Here is a 15,828-nt window from a genome sequence, read left to right as displayed (position 1 = left end):
GATTTGTCACTTAGAATCTTCCAGAAGGATCGACTAGGATGGCATAACCCATAGGCATTCACTTTGAACATATACGCTGGAAAATAATGAATGAATGTTATAAAAATATTAGAAAAAAGTGGTGTAAAGTATAAATCTAACACAAGAATTGATGAGAGCTGATCTAAACTTGTTTTTATAACGACATAAGCATTGTGTCAGTCTGAAAGTAATTGTTTTTAGCTGTTATGAGAAAAAGTAGAGACAGTTTAACAGAACTCCAATAGCATCTTCAGCAGTAGCTTTTTGTGTAATGAAGCCTCGTTTGCAATTTGGGAGATTAATTACTTGAAGAACTTGTTTAGTATGTGTGCTGCCAAACAAAGCGAACGCTTGTTTAAAAAAAAAAACAAAAAACTTGATATGTGGACTGCATACTCCAGAAGACCAAACACACGTTCCAGGATTTATAGCGGATACAGGTTCCACGTGACTCCGCTAGTGCTGGAAACGCTGTTTTGAGTCTGATCTAAGTTCATGTGTTTGTGCCTCCACTTAAAAAGGAAAGGAGAAATAATGAGATGTCTCTAAGTTTTCATACTCCCCTCCCTTTAATATCAGAGACTTGTCAAAAGTCTTACTAATAAAATAAATTGGAGCCACTCCTTGGGCGGTTTTTGAAGCAAATGTTTCTGAGTAGTAACGGGCTTCAGATTTGTAGCTTTAAGTTGAATGGTTATAAGGGCAGACTGTGGCTGCTACTCCACCTGAGTCTATTCTGCCTTTCAACAGTCAGTGATACTAAAATGTCTGGATGTTACTAAGTACTCTGAGAACAACATATCCCTGTTCTTTTTATTTTCAGTTTTTCATTGGCTTGCTCCTGATTCTGATTTTGCAAGTAGCATCAGGCGTCCTCGGAGCTGTTTTCAAATCTGAGGTATGTACGCAGATGATGTTTGACAACTCTTAGAAAAACCTAAAACACTGAAATTCTACCCTCTGGCATGAATGATTTAACGTTTTTTTCAATTTTCAGTCTAGCCGCATTCTGAATGAAACGCTCTATGAAGATGTCAAGCTTTTGAGTGAAACAGGTGATCAAGGAAAAGAATTCCGAGAGGTCATGATTACATTTCAAAAAGAGGTAATTAGAATTTCTTGATCATTTGGGAAGTTGACCATAGTTCTTTGGTGTTTAATTTTTTTTTAAGTTGATGTATTCTGTAAGGATAGAGAAAGTCTCCATTTTGCAGATTTTTACTGATTGCTCTTTCACAATTTTAATAAGAAAAATTCAAGAATATTTGCAATATTTTCTAGCTTCTTAGGTTCTGAAGCACTTTAGGACACAGATTAAGAAGATATGTGTACAAGAAATTAAGCCTCTTTTGGAACAAACCAATAACTGCTTTAACACTTAGGAGCCCCCCTCCTTCCTTTTTGCTTTCCCTCCCTCCATTAAATGATTCTATCTAATCTTAACTGCTTCTTGCAACCCTATGAGGTCATGTTTTAGTTTGTTTTGTATTTCTGTAACAAAATGTCTGAGACTGATAACTTTTTGTAGAAAAGAGATTTATTTAGCTGATAGTTCTGGAGATTGAAGTTCTGTGTGTTCCTCATGGAGGTGGATGTCACAAGGGTGGGATCGAATTTGAAGAGGTTCCTTCTTCAGACAAGAAACAAGAGTCCAGAGGCAGTCCTGCTCTTTTCTTTGTTGTCCTTTGTTTTGAACATTCAGACTATTTTGTTTTTGTTTTTTAAAATGTGTTTTATAATTAGCATACAGAGGTACAGGTATTAATAATAGGTTTCATTTTGGCGTTTCCTTACATGCTTTGTCTGGGTTAATCTTCCTTCCCCAGTCTTCTCCCCCATCCCTCTGCCCACCACTATCACTTGTACCCTTCTGTGTGCAGTAATCCCTTCCCTTTCCTGTTTCAAGTCACATGTATTCTCTTACCCTCCATGCCCTTCCTTAAAGTCTCTTTTCCCTCTCTTGTGGTAACTCATTTTTAAGGAACAAACTCAGTTCTACAAAACCCACTCACTCTTCAGGGCTAGCAGCAGTCCATTCATGAGGGCGAAACCCTCAATATCTGATCACCTTCCACCAGGCCCCATCTCTTAAAAGTTCTCTAATTTTATAACACTGGGAACCAAGATTCTAGTACGTGGAACTTTGTGTAATACACTCAAAATGTACCCAAAGCAAAACGATGGACACATAATGCTCATGAAGGTCATTTTGCAGATGAAACTGACTTAGAGATATCTGACAACCCACAAGTCATGGGGTGGGAATTTCAATCTAAATTTATAAGACCTATGGTTTTACTGGGGTCACTAACCCTTTCCTTTTCTTTTCTGTCTTTTCCTATTTTTTTTGTCTTTAAGATAAAATCAAAACTTAGAAAGACATTAAAGGTATTCTACTATTTGGTTCCTACCTAATCTGTACTAAGAACTACTTCCTCAGGAAAACTATGTCTGGCTGGGTTTGTCTGCTCAAGGTCCCTTGAGCAACTCTGTTTTTCTATCTTTACATCATTTCCTATCCTTGTATGAACCTCCTCTTCTTAGTGAATACACATACTTTAAATATTGACTGAAATATTAGTTATTTTGTGAGATGCTTCCACACCTATGTATTTCAGAATTCCTGTCATATTAAGTACATCTAGGCTTGCTGCAGGCTTGGCTTGTGATAGACATTCTCAGGATCTTAAAGGAGGCCTGAACTTTATAGGTGATTTAACCTAATTTATCATTGATTGATTTAAAAAAATTTTATTATTTTTATTTTATGTGTATGAGTGTATTGCCTGCACGTATGTGAGTGCACCTGTGTCGTGCTATGCCGTGGAGGTCAGAAGAGGGATTCCCCTGGAACTGGAGTTAAGGATGGTTTGTAGCCGCCATGTGGGTGCTGGGAATCAAACCCGGGTCCTCTGCAAGAGTAGTCAGTGCTCTTAACTGCTGAGCCATCTCTCCAGCCCCCATTGATTTATATTTTATATTTATTATCTACCAATTATGTATTGAAGATCTGGGAGGATTTTTGCTCATCCCACCTGTGTGCTCGTCATCAGTGTGCTCTTCCCCACTTTGAAACATTCCCCTAGACTCATATCATTTAGACCTAAAGCTTTTGGAATTTCAGAGGAAAAAGAAAGTCAGTGGATGTCTGTACACATGGTTGTTTTTTCTTTCAAAATATCTGTTGTTTGACTCCCCAAGCTTTGCTTTTCAAGCCCAAACATCCTTAATTTCTTAGACTATTTATTTTATCAGATGGCATTTTTTTTTCTTGAGCATTTACCAGTTCCTATTTGGACAGATTCCAGCTCATAAAAATTCTGCTTAAAAGACTGTTTCCAAGAATGAAATCTGATATGGGTCAGTCCCTGTCCAGCTTCCTGTGTGTGAAGCTGTTTTCCTCTCTTCCCCGCTCCCCCTACTCCCCCCAAGAAGACTGTAGGCAGCCTAGTCTTCCTCAGAGTGGGCAGAGGGATCTTGGCCCTCCCTAGTAAGCTGACCTGGGACAGAAGAGCATGGGGTAACCACTTCTGGGAAAAGTGCTGGGTCACATTTGAAGCACATTTCCTGGGACTGAAGGTCTTAATGCCAACTGGGACTTACTAAATGTTCTGTGGTTATGATGTGCTCCCTGAGATGCTCCCACCTGAGGTGCTCCTACCTGAGGTGCTCCCACCATTCATGTTCAGAAATCCTCTGCCTAAAACTCCAAGTATTCATAGGCCCCTCTTTCTTTAGTATACATCCTGAGCCTGTTTTCATCTTTCTTTATCTTTTGGATTTCTTTCTTTTACTTGTATTTCTTTGGCAAAAGGACCCTACCTTTAATTCTCATTCATCTGGGGGCCATGCTACATGTGGACAGAAATTGCAGATATTGCACAGCCTTTTTATTTCCGGGAATTCCGATACAAATTCTCTATTAACAGATGATGGAATATGCCCCTTTTGGATTTTGAACATTAAGTATTTATATAAAGGTGTTATATCATTAACTCTGGTCTTTTACATCCAATTATCATATAACTTTCAATGTGTTCTGGTCAAACTTCTTCCTTAACTGCCCTAATTGCTGATTTAAAGAGCAGATGTTGTGATATGCTTTAGTTTTCCTATCTCTTACCCTCTCTCCTATGTCTATACCTCTTTAAGAATCCTGAAGTATGCTGTTTCCAAATATGGATGGATCTATATGCATAGGGGACTTATATTCTATTTTAAATATTTTATTATTAATTATTATTATTATTAGTTTGTGTATAAGTGTATTGCCTGCATGTATGTAAATGTACCCATGTCATGCAATATCTGTGGAGGTCAGAAGAGGGCATTGAATTCCCTTGGAACTGGAGTTAAGGACGGTTGTTAGCCCCTGTGTGGATGCTGGGAACTGAACCTGGGTCTTCTGCAAGAGCAGCCAGTACTTTTAACTGCTGAGCCATCTCTACAGTACTATATTCTATTTTATATAGCATGTTCACATTGATTAATTCTATTCAAAATTTGGTATTCAGGAAAAGTTAAACAATTAGTCATCTCTGCCATGGGAACAGGGAAGGAGCTTTTTTTCAAGAAAGCCCTCTTTACTAATATTGACCTTGGAACTACCTGAAAATTTTATCTATTTATCATAAGACCATTGGTTGAGTTGTATATTTGTGCAAATCAGTCTTTGGACCAAAGCCCAAGTACTTTATATTTGTCTCAATTGAACTTGTTAGTTTAAACTCATTATTTGAACTCCCTTTGAAATTGATTGCTCTACAGTACTGAACACATTTTATATCTTTTAAAAAAATTTTGTGCATGACTGTAATGCCTGCATGTAGGCACCCATGTTGTGTAATGCCCTTGGAGGTTAGAAGGCGGCATCGGATCCCCTGGAACTGGAGTTACAGATGGTTCCTGGCTACCATGTGAGTGCTAGGAAGCAAACCCTGGCCCTCTGCAAGAGCAACCAGTGCTCTTAAGCACTGAGCCATCATTCCACCTCTCCCCTTTCTATGTCTTTATCCAAATCAGTGATAATGATGTTGAGCTGATCAAGTTCACACGAGAGAATAATAGGAACAACAGCAGGGAACAAACCAAATTATAGCAGTTCTACAAGCCAGGCACTGGGCCTCACACTGCATATCTGTGGGGCTTTTCTAATTTTTACCTTCACAACACTGCTGGTGATCAGATGCCATCAGCAGCAGCTGTTATTATCTGTGTTTTACAGATGAAGAAACCAGGGCAGAATGAGGTTTTAATACAAGTAGTATGGCCATCCAACCGTGGAATGAAAATTCTTTCAGCTTTTTGACATTTCAGTGTAGCAGAGTCTGAAAGACTACCCAGCACTGGTTCTAGTTTTGTTGTTTCTTTTCCAAAACATTTAAAATTTTCTCTCTAACAGGGCAGTTAGGAGCAGGATGGGGATAGTTACCTTCTTTTCATCTGATGATATGTGTCATGTGCCTTTAGTCATCTGGATTAGCACTTCCTGTTTTGTTTTGTTTTTTCCTCAAGCACAGCCAGGACCTGGTCTCCCTTTAGTGAGTTTATTCTGAATCTTAGCCTTCCTGACATTTTTCTAAACTGTCGATCCTTCATTTGTTCTCACTCCCATATTTTAAAGATCTCCACAAATCTTCAGTCTTAGGGCCAGCCCTGGAGACTCTTCTTTGCTCTTTGAAATGTCTCTTGTCCTTTTTCTCCTCTCCTCTAAAAGTGATCAGAGATCATGGGATGGAAATTTTACTTTTAAAACTTCTTAAATCTTTTTTTTTTTTTTATGAGAACTTGAGTCTCTGGTGAATCTCTTGGAAATTTTTTTTTGCTAAAAATCTAAGATGCATAGATCAGACTCTGTCTTTTCTCATATCATCAAAACTGAAAGTTATGTTTTTAATTTTTTATCTTATTTACAATTTCCTCATACTTTGGCATCTTAGTCATTTTTCCTTTATTGCTGTTGAGACAGAGATGAAGCATTCCTTCTTTCTTTTTGACAACTTTTTTTACATTTTATTTATTATTTTTATTTTATGTGTATGTATGTATTGCTTGCATGTGCAATGCCCGCAGAGGTCAGAAGAGGATGTCGGATCCCCTGGGACTGGAGTTATGGACAATTGTTAGCTGCCATGTGGGTGCTGGATTTGAACCCGGATCTTCTGCAAGAACAGCCAGTGTTCACAACCGCTGAGCCATCTCTCCAGCCCATGACTTTTATTTTTAATTTATATATCTATGAATGTTGAATAAGAAGAGGGTGTTGAATCCCCTGGAGATAGAACTGGAGCAGCACCCTCTTTTGGCTTTCACAGGCACCCATGCAAATATGACATATACTCACACAGGCACACATATACACATAGATATTATGAAAATAAATCTTCATATTATATCATAAGAAACATCTTTGTAATGACATTCAGGGACTAAAACTCAGTGCTTGACAATGTTTTTGGTTGTCTTCTCACTGTTTTTTTGTTCTGCTTTTCATTGTACAGTTGAAATGTTGTGGACTGATCAATGGAGCAGCTGATTGGGGAAGTAATTTTAATTATGCTTCTCAGTCATGCAGTTGTGAAAAAGCATCCGGAACTTCTTGTGTGTCTTATGGGGGCCAATCTGTTTACTCAGAGGTGAGAACTAATTTAAATTTGGTGCAATAAGTGATTCTGTTATATTATTATCACAGTGAAAGTCTCTGAAAATTAAAGTGCAGCAATTACAGTGGAAATTGTGATATGAAAATACAGCAATTACTCAATAATAACTAGATGAGTTAATAGAAATAGTTTTGGATATTTAAAATCAATTTAAAGGATGAATTTCTATCTTGTGTTATAAACATCCTCATATGTGACTTGTAGGTATCAACGTCCAGTTTTCAAATTTCTCTTTGTTAACAAATTTGTCAAATAGTTATTGACTACCTTCTGCGTGCCAGATCGTCTCTACTCACATCTAATCCAAAGCAGTAAACATTTGAGAAAATTCTCATGTTATCTAATGAAGTGATTGATATGTACACAGGGTATAATATCTGTACTCATAGAGCTGATTCTCAAATAGAGAAGAGAGAAAAATAATTAGACAACCTCAGTCCAATGGAGGACTGCCTGGATAGGGGCTGACCCACAAGTCCTATCATCTCTGTCTAACTTAGTGTTTGATGTTCAGAATCTGGCTTCATGGAGGACTTAGCTTCTGTCTATCACCACAAAGATTTTCATAAGCTGTTCCTTCTGCATGGAAGGGCTTAGTCCAAACACAACAATTGACATTCATGCTTGATTTGTTTGCTGTTATTCTTCAATGACTAAATTGTGTCAGCTATACCCTTGCTAGAATCAGACAAGCTTCAGAATCCTTTAGATTATAATCTTGTTGGGAGAGACACACATAAGTTTTCATAACTCACAATGGATTCATTTCAATAATACCTGAAGATTATTTTCAATCCAGCATTGTTTTTATTTACACCTGCTTGTGAGGTTAGCAAATAAAAGGAAACACACTATCATCTGGAAAAATCTCTCTCCTGACTCTTGTTCTATATCTCTGAGCTCATCAAACCTGAAGAAGCCCTGTTCAGAAGGAGTGCTGGTGTCATTAATTTAAAGTAACTCATGGGAAGTTACTGTTCTGCAACATTATTGTTTCCTTTCATTGTCAAAATAATATCAACAAAAAAGTTTTATTTGTACTTTTTTTTCCTCCCTGATCCCCTCCTGCCAGCTTGTGTTTAGCAACACAGTGCTTGCAGGGCAGAATCAATCAAATGAATGTTGCTCCAGTTTAGGATGACGAGAATGAGGAAATTAGTAAAGTCAGTTACACACGGATGTCTGTTTCCTATTAAAGATTCAGTTAAAAGATATTTTTCCTCAAATACATTCTATGAAGCACCTAAATTTTTTTTCCTCAAAATTCACACGTAATTCAGCTGACTCTAAGTTGATAGTGGCCCTAGTGCTCTAAAAAGGACATAAATTCAGTGAATGTTTCCGTCTGCTGTGTGTCATTTTCAAGGAGTCTGGAAAAATAAGAAATCTGGAATGCCATAATTCACATTTTTTTTATTGTCTTTCCTACCTTCTTCCAAGAAAACTTTATTATCTTGGGTTCAGGAGGAGTCAAAACCCTTCTTAAACAATGAATGTGGTTCACAAACACAATCCTTCATCTACTTAACCCTAAATGACATGATGATGATCTTCTCTGTTGTTTACTGCTTTGGATTACTAGTGAGTGGAGAAACCCATTACCTTCAGAAATGAAGTGAGAAAAGACTTCCTCAGACTTGGGGAGAACTTTTACTGTAACTACTAAGTAGCAAGATTTTGTTAGGCTTTCACACACATGACTGTCATAGTGTGATATATTTTATGGCAATACAGATAGTATATTTATTAACTTACATAGCATTTTTCCATTTAAAAATTATCCTTATAATTTATGATTGTTGGGATGTTTAGAATTTATCTGAAATGTTTTAAAATTGAATTTCCATTCTGGTTTCAATACATGTCAAAAGCCACAGTAGAAAAGCAGAAAATTTCGAGAGAGAGAGAGAGAGAGAGAGAGAGAAAGAGATTTTTATAAATTTTCTTTCTTATTGAAAGCATTTTTCCATTTAAAAATTATCCTTATAATTTATGATTGTTGGGATGTTTAGAATTTATCTGAAATGTTTTAAAATTGAATTTCCATTCTGGTTTCAATACATGTCAAAAGCCACAGTAGAAAAGCAGAAAATTTCGAGAGAGAGAGAGAGAGAGAGAGAGAGAAAGAGATTTTTATAAATTTTCTTTCTTATTGAATAGTAGAAAAGCACATTTTTTTTCTTTTTAATGTAAAAATAGCCTTCATATTTATTATTAAAGGATTTTTAAGTTCTTTGTTTTGAAAATGAACATTTGGACTACAATTAGTTAAAACCTGTGCTGCAGATCATAAACCTATAAAACATAGTTAAAGTAATAGCAATTCTGACGTGAAATCTGAAGAGAAAATAAAATTATTTATGATTTTTTTAGATTACAAAATTATAATTTGGTGAGACTTTGGTGAAAATCTATTTATGATTATCAACCTTTGCATTCAGGAGCTATGAAGCTGAAACATTTTTTTTTTTTTTTTGCCTCAAATGCATTAGAATGTATGGAGTAAGAGTGAAGCATGGGTAGCAGAAATAACCTTCTTCTGTTCGGCTCAGTGTATACCTCAGCCCCTGCCTAGTTAGGAGCTGTCAACTTGAAAAAGCCCAGAGTTATCTGAGGGGGTCTTAATTAGGGAATACATTGACTGGCCTGTGGGTATGTCTGTGGGGTATTTTCTTGACTGATAACTGATGTGGGAAGGCCCAGCCTACTGTTGGTGGTACCATCCCTAGGAAGTGGGGCCTGAACTACACGTGAAAGCCAGTTGAATATAAGCAGGCCTCTGAGCAAGCCCGTGAGCAGCATTTTCCCATGGTTTCTGCCTCAAGCTCCTGCCTTGAACTGCCATTGATGATGGACTTTAACCCCTAAGATGAAATAAACTGTCTCCCCCACTTACCGTACCCAAGCTCCCTGGTTTATCACAACAAGAGAAAAGCTAGCTAAAACAATACCAATATAAACTAGCAACCAAATGAATTAAACCTTAATATAAGGTTAAAATTTTACTAAAAACAATGTTTCATGCTTTTTTTTTATACAGACATGTCTTTCTTTGATAAAAGATTTGGTTGAAAAACACTTCATCATAGTTATTGGAATTGCGTTCGGTCTGGCAGTCGTTGAGGTACAGTATAATGCTGTGTGATCAACTCTGCATCCATTCCAATGTTTGTTAGCTCTAATACTTGTGGTGAGCCAAGGCAGAAAGTTCTTTGCTTTAGAAAAGCGCTGGGGACACACTGCCTGGGGTCTAGTGTCTCCCTAAATCAGCCTTGAGCTTGGCACAGGTGGGACCACAGTCCTACGAGCCAAAGAGGGCTGAAGATGCTATTTCTGAATAACTTCTCTATTGAAAAAAATGGGACTAATTTCTATGCAGTTCTTAATCTTAAGTATTCACTTCCCATTAAACACTGGCACAAGGCTTTAAACTTTCTGAAGTGAGAAAGTGTGAAACAAAAGCAAAGATTCGACCTTATAACTTTCCAATTCTGATCTTTATTTTAAACAGAAAATTAAAGCTGAATTCAAAAGTGTGGAGAGATATTTTCCTGTTAGTTCATTCTAGAGAAATCCAAGAATTTCTAAAAACCTGGAGTAATAGCTTCTGATTTTCCCAGCTCAGAGACTGTGAACTGACTCGGAGAGGTTTCCAAGAAACTCTGAGAGAAGCTTATGAATCACTCTCGCCAATTTAATTATTGATGTTGAAAAAAAAAGTCTTGCATCGGATTTTTATCTTGATGGACTTTCTTGGCATGTTTATTATTATATTTTAAAACCTGAGGATAATTTTATACAGCTTTGAGATATTTGCCAAAGAGATGAAATAAAACATTTATAAAGGAGCATTTTTGGAATTATTTCAGATCTTGGGAAATGTAGATATTAAGTGAGTCAGATTCACTCAGGAGCCTGTTTCAATGCAGTAGCCAGTGTGGTTAGTGCCACTGAGCAAGGTGAGCTCAGCTGATTGGCATCTGCTCCATTCTCACGGAATGCTGGGTAATGTATCTTTAATCTCTCCAGTAGCTTTCACCTTCTTGTGTCATTCCACTGCCAGGCAGGAATTTTAGTTAATTTTAAAGTGATTAAATTATAAGTGGTTATTTAAGTTGCTGGTGGAATTTCCCAGTCAAGTATTAGGAAAAGATGGGTAGTATTAGTGTGAAATAGTATTGCTTTCTTGTAGTCCCAATTAATAAGTCTAAATGTGAAATATCCTCTGTTGGTAAGATGTGGCTTTCTTTATGTCTGATATAGGATAAAAGGCAACTGTACTTTATATTCTGAATGTTTTTCTTGACCCTGTCATTTGTACAATGTCCTTTGGTTTTTTACTTTGTATTCTGGCCTCATGCTAATTTAGAAATCAGAGTTAACGGCTATAGAAAAGAGTGAAGACTCACTTATATGTCTGTACTTGTATAAGCATATTGCGTGCATAGACCCATACTTTGACAGAGTAGATTTTAAATGAATGACTGGGGCTGAAGATAGAGCTTGTGCTTAATAAGGCTCAGAGACCTGGGTTTGATCACTAATTAGCTAAGATCAGGAAAGCAGGCTTTAAAAGGTTAAGTATTAAATTTCATGTTAGACCCAAATTTAGACAGTTAACTATGACTGAATACGACTCACATATGCTTTTAAGAAATTTGTTGTGCCAGGCATGGTGGCACACACCTTTAATCCAAGCACTCTGGAGGCAGAGATAGGCAGATCTCTGTGGGACTGAGGCCCCAGCTTTGTCTACATAGCGAGTTCCAGGCCACCCAGGGCCACTGGGAGACCCTGTCTCAAAAAACAAACAAACAAAAAATCAACAAAACAAACCCACAAATACTAAAAAGAAGTTTGTTGAAGCAGAGCCAAATGTAACAAGAAAATGATTGATTGGAGAGACTGATGGCTCCCATTTCACAGCCAAAGTCATTGTTAAGTGGCACATGCCTTTAGTCCCAGCACTCAGGAGGCAGAGGCTGGCGGATCTCTGTGAGTTCAAGGCCAGTCTGGATTACATAGCAAGTAAAGTCCAGCTGAAGCTACAGGGAGGAGACTCTGTCTCAAAAAAAATATAAACAGATTTAGTGGAAAATAAGTTTGCAAGAACAGTAGATTTCATTATTTTACAAAACTGGTATATTCCAGGTACCTATTATACACTTAGAGAGCTTATAGATTCTCCTAAATAATTTTCCTGGAAAGTGCCTGAATAAAAACTTTCTGTACAGTAATTTATTAGTATAGAATTATGTGGTACTGTCATAAAATGTAACCATTTATTAGTGAAACCTTTTAAATTCTGCTACCTAGACTATCTGTAGATACTATAAACAGTTGATTCAAAGAATTGTTTGAAATTTTTTATTTAATTCCCCACTCTAACGCCTCTTCCCTCTAGAGTTTGAAGAAAAAGAAAAATCATTATATGTCCTATTTTCCTTTATTAAAAAGAGAGCTTTGTAACTAGTCCTGTTATCCAATCAATAGAAATGTGCCCCCAAATGCATTTTAGTTTTAGAGTCATTAGGATGAGTTTCTCAATACTTAACCTGTCTTTCTTGGTTTCCAAATCAAGAACACATAGATACATAGAAAGAAAAGTATCTTCTCATAAACATTTTTAAGGAAATGGAAGCAGTTAGCTACCTGCAGAAAATCCATGCAGACTATCTTCTGAGAAAATAAATCCTATGAAGAAAGAAGCCCTCTCACATTAAGACCTTAGGTGGAGGTGTCTGTGAGTTATCTGCAAGGCTTTGTAGACTGTGTAGCTGAGGGCTTTTCTTGGGCTGCATGCTAGGAAATCTATACAAGATACTTGATTCTGTAAGAAAAATTATCTCCGAACATTCTGGAATTCTCATTTAAACATAAGCAGATTAGTATCCTAATTAATCAGCACTTTATGTTTTCAGTTTCACTGAAAAAATACCAATTGGAGTTGGTAATGGAATATTAATTATTTAGTAGGAAATCACCCTCACAGGAGGTCCTAGAGAAATGGCCATTTTATCACATTTTAAGAACAGCTTCAGCATTTGGACTCTGTGCATAAACACAGCATGCTTGTTGTGAGTCAGTAAACACATTGTAAAATGATGAATTTCTCTCTTTTTGCTGTTTTTCTGAACAATCATAAATGTTCTTTATACAGATAAGGAAATGAAAGAAGTGATGTTAGTGGTGAAGAGCTGATTCACACAACCATTTGGAAGTGTTTTCATTCAGTTCCTCAGTCTAAAGCCTGCCTTATCCCTATGATCTGTTGATGAGTGGTGGGTGTTTATTTCAAGGATATGTGACATTAAAGGAGTAAAGTTGCCTTATATCATTATTTTTGATAGTCCTTTCTGATTCTTTTACCTTAACCATAATGTTTGGGATCAAAGCAAAAAGATTCCATTTTAACCTTAAATCTTAAAACATTCTGAATGAGAGCTGTTACTTTAGAGGACTGGTATCTATTTATTTTTTTTTCTTTTAAGAAGGAAAACGTTTGCAGGGCTCATTTAAATTACATTTCCAGGAAGGTATTAGTGAGCAGAAAGAAAACACAGTAGGAAGTTTTCGATATCTCAGCAAATGGCACCTTTCTCCTCCAGCTTTCTTTCAAAAGCGACTGGGTGGGGCACTTTCCGACTGTGTTGAGCACAGGTCCTTTCTGTCATCTCTCCACCAAAGCCACAACATTCAAGTCACCATCTGCAGAGCCAATTGGACCAAGTTTTGGGGATCTGTAATTTTGGAAGATCTAATGAGACTGCTCTACATTTTCAGTCATGTTTTGTCACCTCAAAAGAAAATCCCTGAATTAAACTATTCCCCATAGTTTAGAAAGACACTTTTTCGAAGAGTTACTTGTTTTTCATTCTTCTGAGCATTACCTAAAACTTCAGTAAGAAAAATTTTAGACTCCTTGGTTTTCATACAGATGATCCAAATCAGATGCCCATGGCCTTTCAATGAAAACAATAGCTATATTTAGGACCTAGAAGCCAGAGGTCCCCAGAAATCAAAGGGAGGTACCCTACAGAAAGATGTATGCATAGGAAGAGAAAGGGAAGGAGCCCTAGTAAGAGCTGATATTGCCCAGCTAAGCGGAGCCATTGAAGACTGACTGGTCAGCTGAAAACCTCTGATACACACACACACACACACACACACACACACACACACACACACACACACATCTGTTCTCCAGTCTTTGGTGATCCTCTGTTCCACTGGAGTCTAATTTCCCATATTTAGTAGACAGTGTTTTAAAGTCTCCAGTGTTATCTCTTAAATTCTTTTAACCCTGTGTTTGATTTCACTTCTAGGTCATTGGTTTGGTGTTTTCTATGGTGCTCTTCTGCCAGATTGGGAGCAAATGAATCTGTGGACTTGTCAAGTTACCAACAAATTTTTGCTCTGTAACTTTAAATATATGAGTACTGTATATGTCAGGAGCAACTGCCTTATTGAAATATCTCACCCAGATAGACTACATTATGTTCTACACATATTCACCATATTTAAATATGAAGGAAAATGAACGTGTATTTTTACTCAAAATAAAAGTGCTGTTGTTTACATCGATGCTTTTTTTTTTCCTGTCTGATCATTGTGTGTGCAGTGATGCTCATCTGGAATCACGCAGTGGAGTAATCTAAATTTCAAAGTGGCAGGACTGTAAATTATTAGGACAGAGAATCTCAGGTTTCTCAGAAACAAGACTGTTATGACGTATAGTAGCCACTGGTGATAAGACTGTCTGAAGTTGAAATAATGAAGGCTGGCCCAGAGGCATGTGCCACCTTCTTCCTTCTGTTGTATGGCACTGACTGGTAATACTGTGTTTCACTTCAGAAGTGCTCTAAGGACAAAAAAAAAAATCTGAGTGTCCATCTCCCAACCACAGAACATCTGACATACAACAGTTAAAACTCCGTTTTCTTCCTAGTTCATAGGAACGTCTTTAGATTTTACTTTCTACTAAAATCTAATATACAGGCAGCAGAGTGGCTAAATGTTCAGTGTGGCACTCTAGGCTTATGCTTATGCCCATGTTGGCACTCTCCAGATGAAGAAATTCTTTGCACACTACAGTGATCCCTAACGCCACCTTCCAGTGGTTTGTTAGAGCTGCCTCAGGCCTAGTTGGCAGAGCAGATTGTGCACACCTGTATCTCTTAACAAATCTGTTTGGTGAGGTCTGTTGGTATTTTGTAATCCACCATGGTTATGCTGCACTGTGGAAAATTCTGTAAAGTCAGTGATTTTTGAGTGCTTGTTGGTAAATATGTACCAGTATACTGATCCTCTTGGTAAGTATGATAACCATTGTCCTGACTCTTATGACCATAGATCCATTTGTCTGGCCTTACATGTCCTGTAGATGAAATAAGCTATGCATTCTGACTCCTTTTGCTCATATTTTTGTATGAGATTTATCTATATTGTTGCATGTATCTGTAGCTTATTTTCATTGCTATGTCATATTCCACTGTGTATGAATATATCACAATGCATTGATCCATTGTTCAGCTAATGGTCATTTGCACTATTATAATAAAACTACTATAAATATCCTTTTACATGTCTTCTTCTACTATATATATATATATATTTCTGGATATATATGTGGGGATGGAACTGTTTTGTAGATATGTATTAGGTTTTAATAAATTGTGTCAAGAAATTTTCTAAAGTATCTGTAATAATTTATTCTCATAGTAGAAAAGTGTGACTCGTTACACTCTTCTGAGTAAGAGGAAAAGAAAGGAAGACAGCTGTCATCAAGCAGCTCAGAGTAAAGACCAAGGACCAGGAAACTTGGCACATCCTTGCTGGTTAGATATCCCTATTCTCTACTCTCCTATCAATGATAAAAATAACAGTTCTATGAACACGTGTCATCTACCAAAAACTCTACAATAAACTATGCATTTATTTTTTCATTCCTTCTCACATGGCCTTATAAGATATGTACCCATAGTACTGCCATTCTTCAGATGAGAGGATTAAAGCTGAGAGAAGGTAGATCATGTGCCCCAGACTCAAACAGTTTGTTGTTGGCAGAACTGAGGTTCAGACCTTGACATAAGTCTCCCAAACCCTGACTGTCCATTGTGTTAGTTTCCTGATAATATTTTTCTCT

At 37.0% G+C, this 15,828-nt stretch overlaps 1 protein-coding gene across 2 annotated transcripts in view; it reads left to right on the top strand.

Annotated features, from left to right (window-relative positions):
- Positions 1 to 14,267, top strand: part of Tspan8 (tetraspanin 8) — a 38,604-nt gene extending 24,337 nt beyond the window's left edge. For both annotated transcript variants that reach the window (XM_017797374.2, XM_008830052.3), the window contains exons 5-9: positions 845 to 919; positions 1,019 to 1,126; positions 6,522 to 6,656; positions 9,724 to 9,807; positions 14,009 to 14,267. In XM_017797374.2, coding sequence (XP_017652863.1) covers positions 845 to 919; positions 1,019 to 1,126; positions 6,522 to 6,656; positions 9,724 to 9,807; positions 14,009 to 14,062 — 456 coding nt within the window. In that variant the 3' untranslated portion in view covers positions 14,063 to 14,267. The remainder of the gene's footprint in view (positions 1 to 844; positions 920 to 1,018; positions 1,127 to 6,521; positions 6,657 to 9,723; positions 9,808 to 14,008) is intronic.
- Positions 14,268 to 15,828: the final 1,561 nt, after the last annotated feature.

The sequence above is a fragment of the Nannospalax galili genome, unplaced genomic scaffold (assembly GCF_000622305.1).
Source record: "Nannospalax galili isolate Female #2095 unplaced genomic scaffold, S.galili_v1.0 scaffold74, whole genome shotgun sequence".
Classification (NCBI taxonomy): domain Eukaryota; kingdom Metazoa; phylum Chordata; class Mammalia; order Rodentia; family Spalacidae; genus Nannospalax; species Nannospalax galili.
The sequence above is the reverse complement of the archived record's forward strand: the minus strand, read 5'-3'. Positions and strand labels throughout refer to the sequence as shown.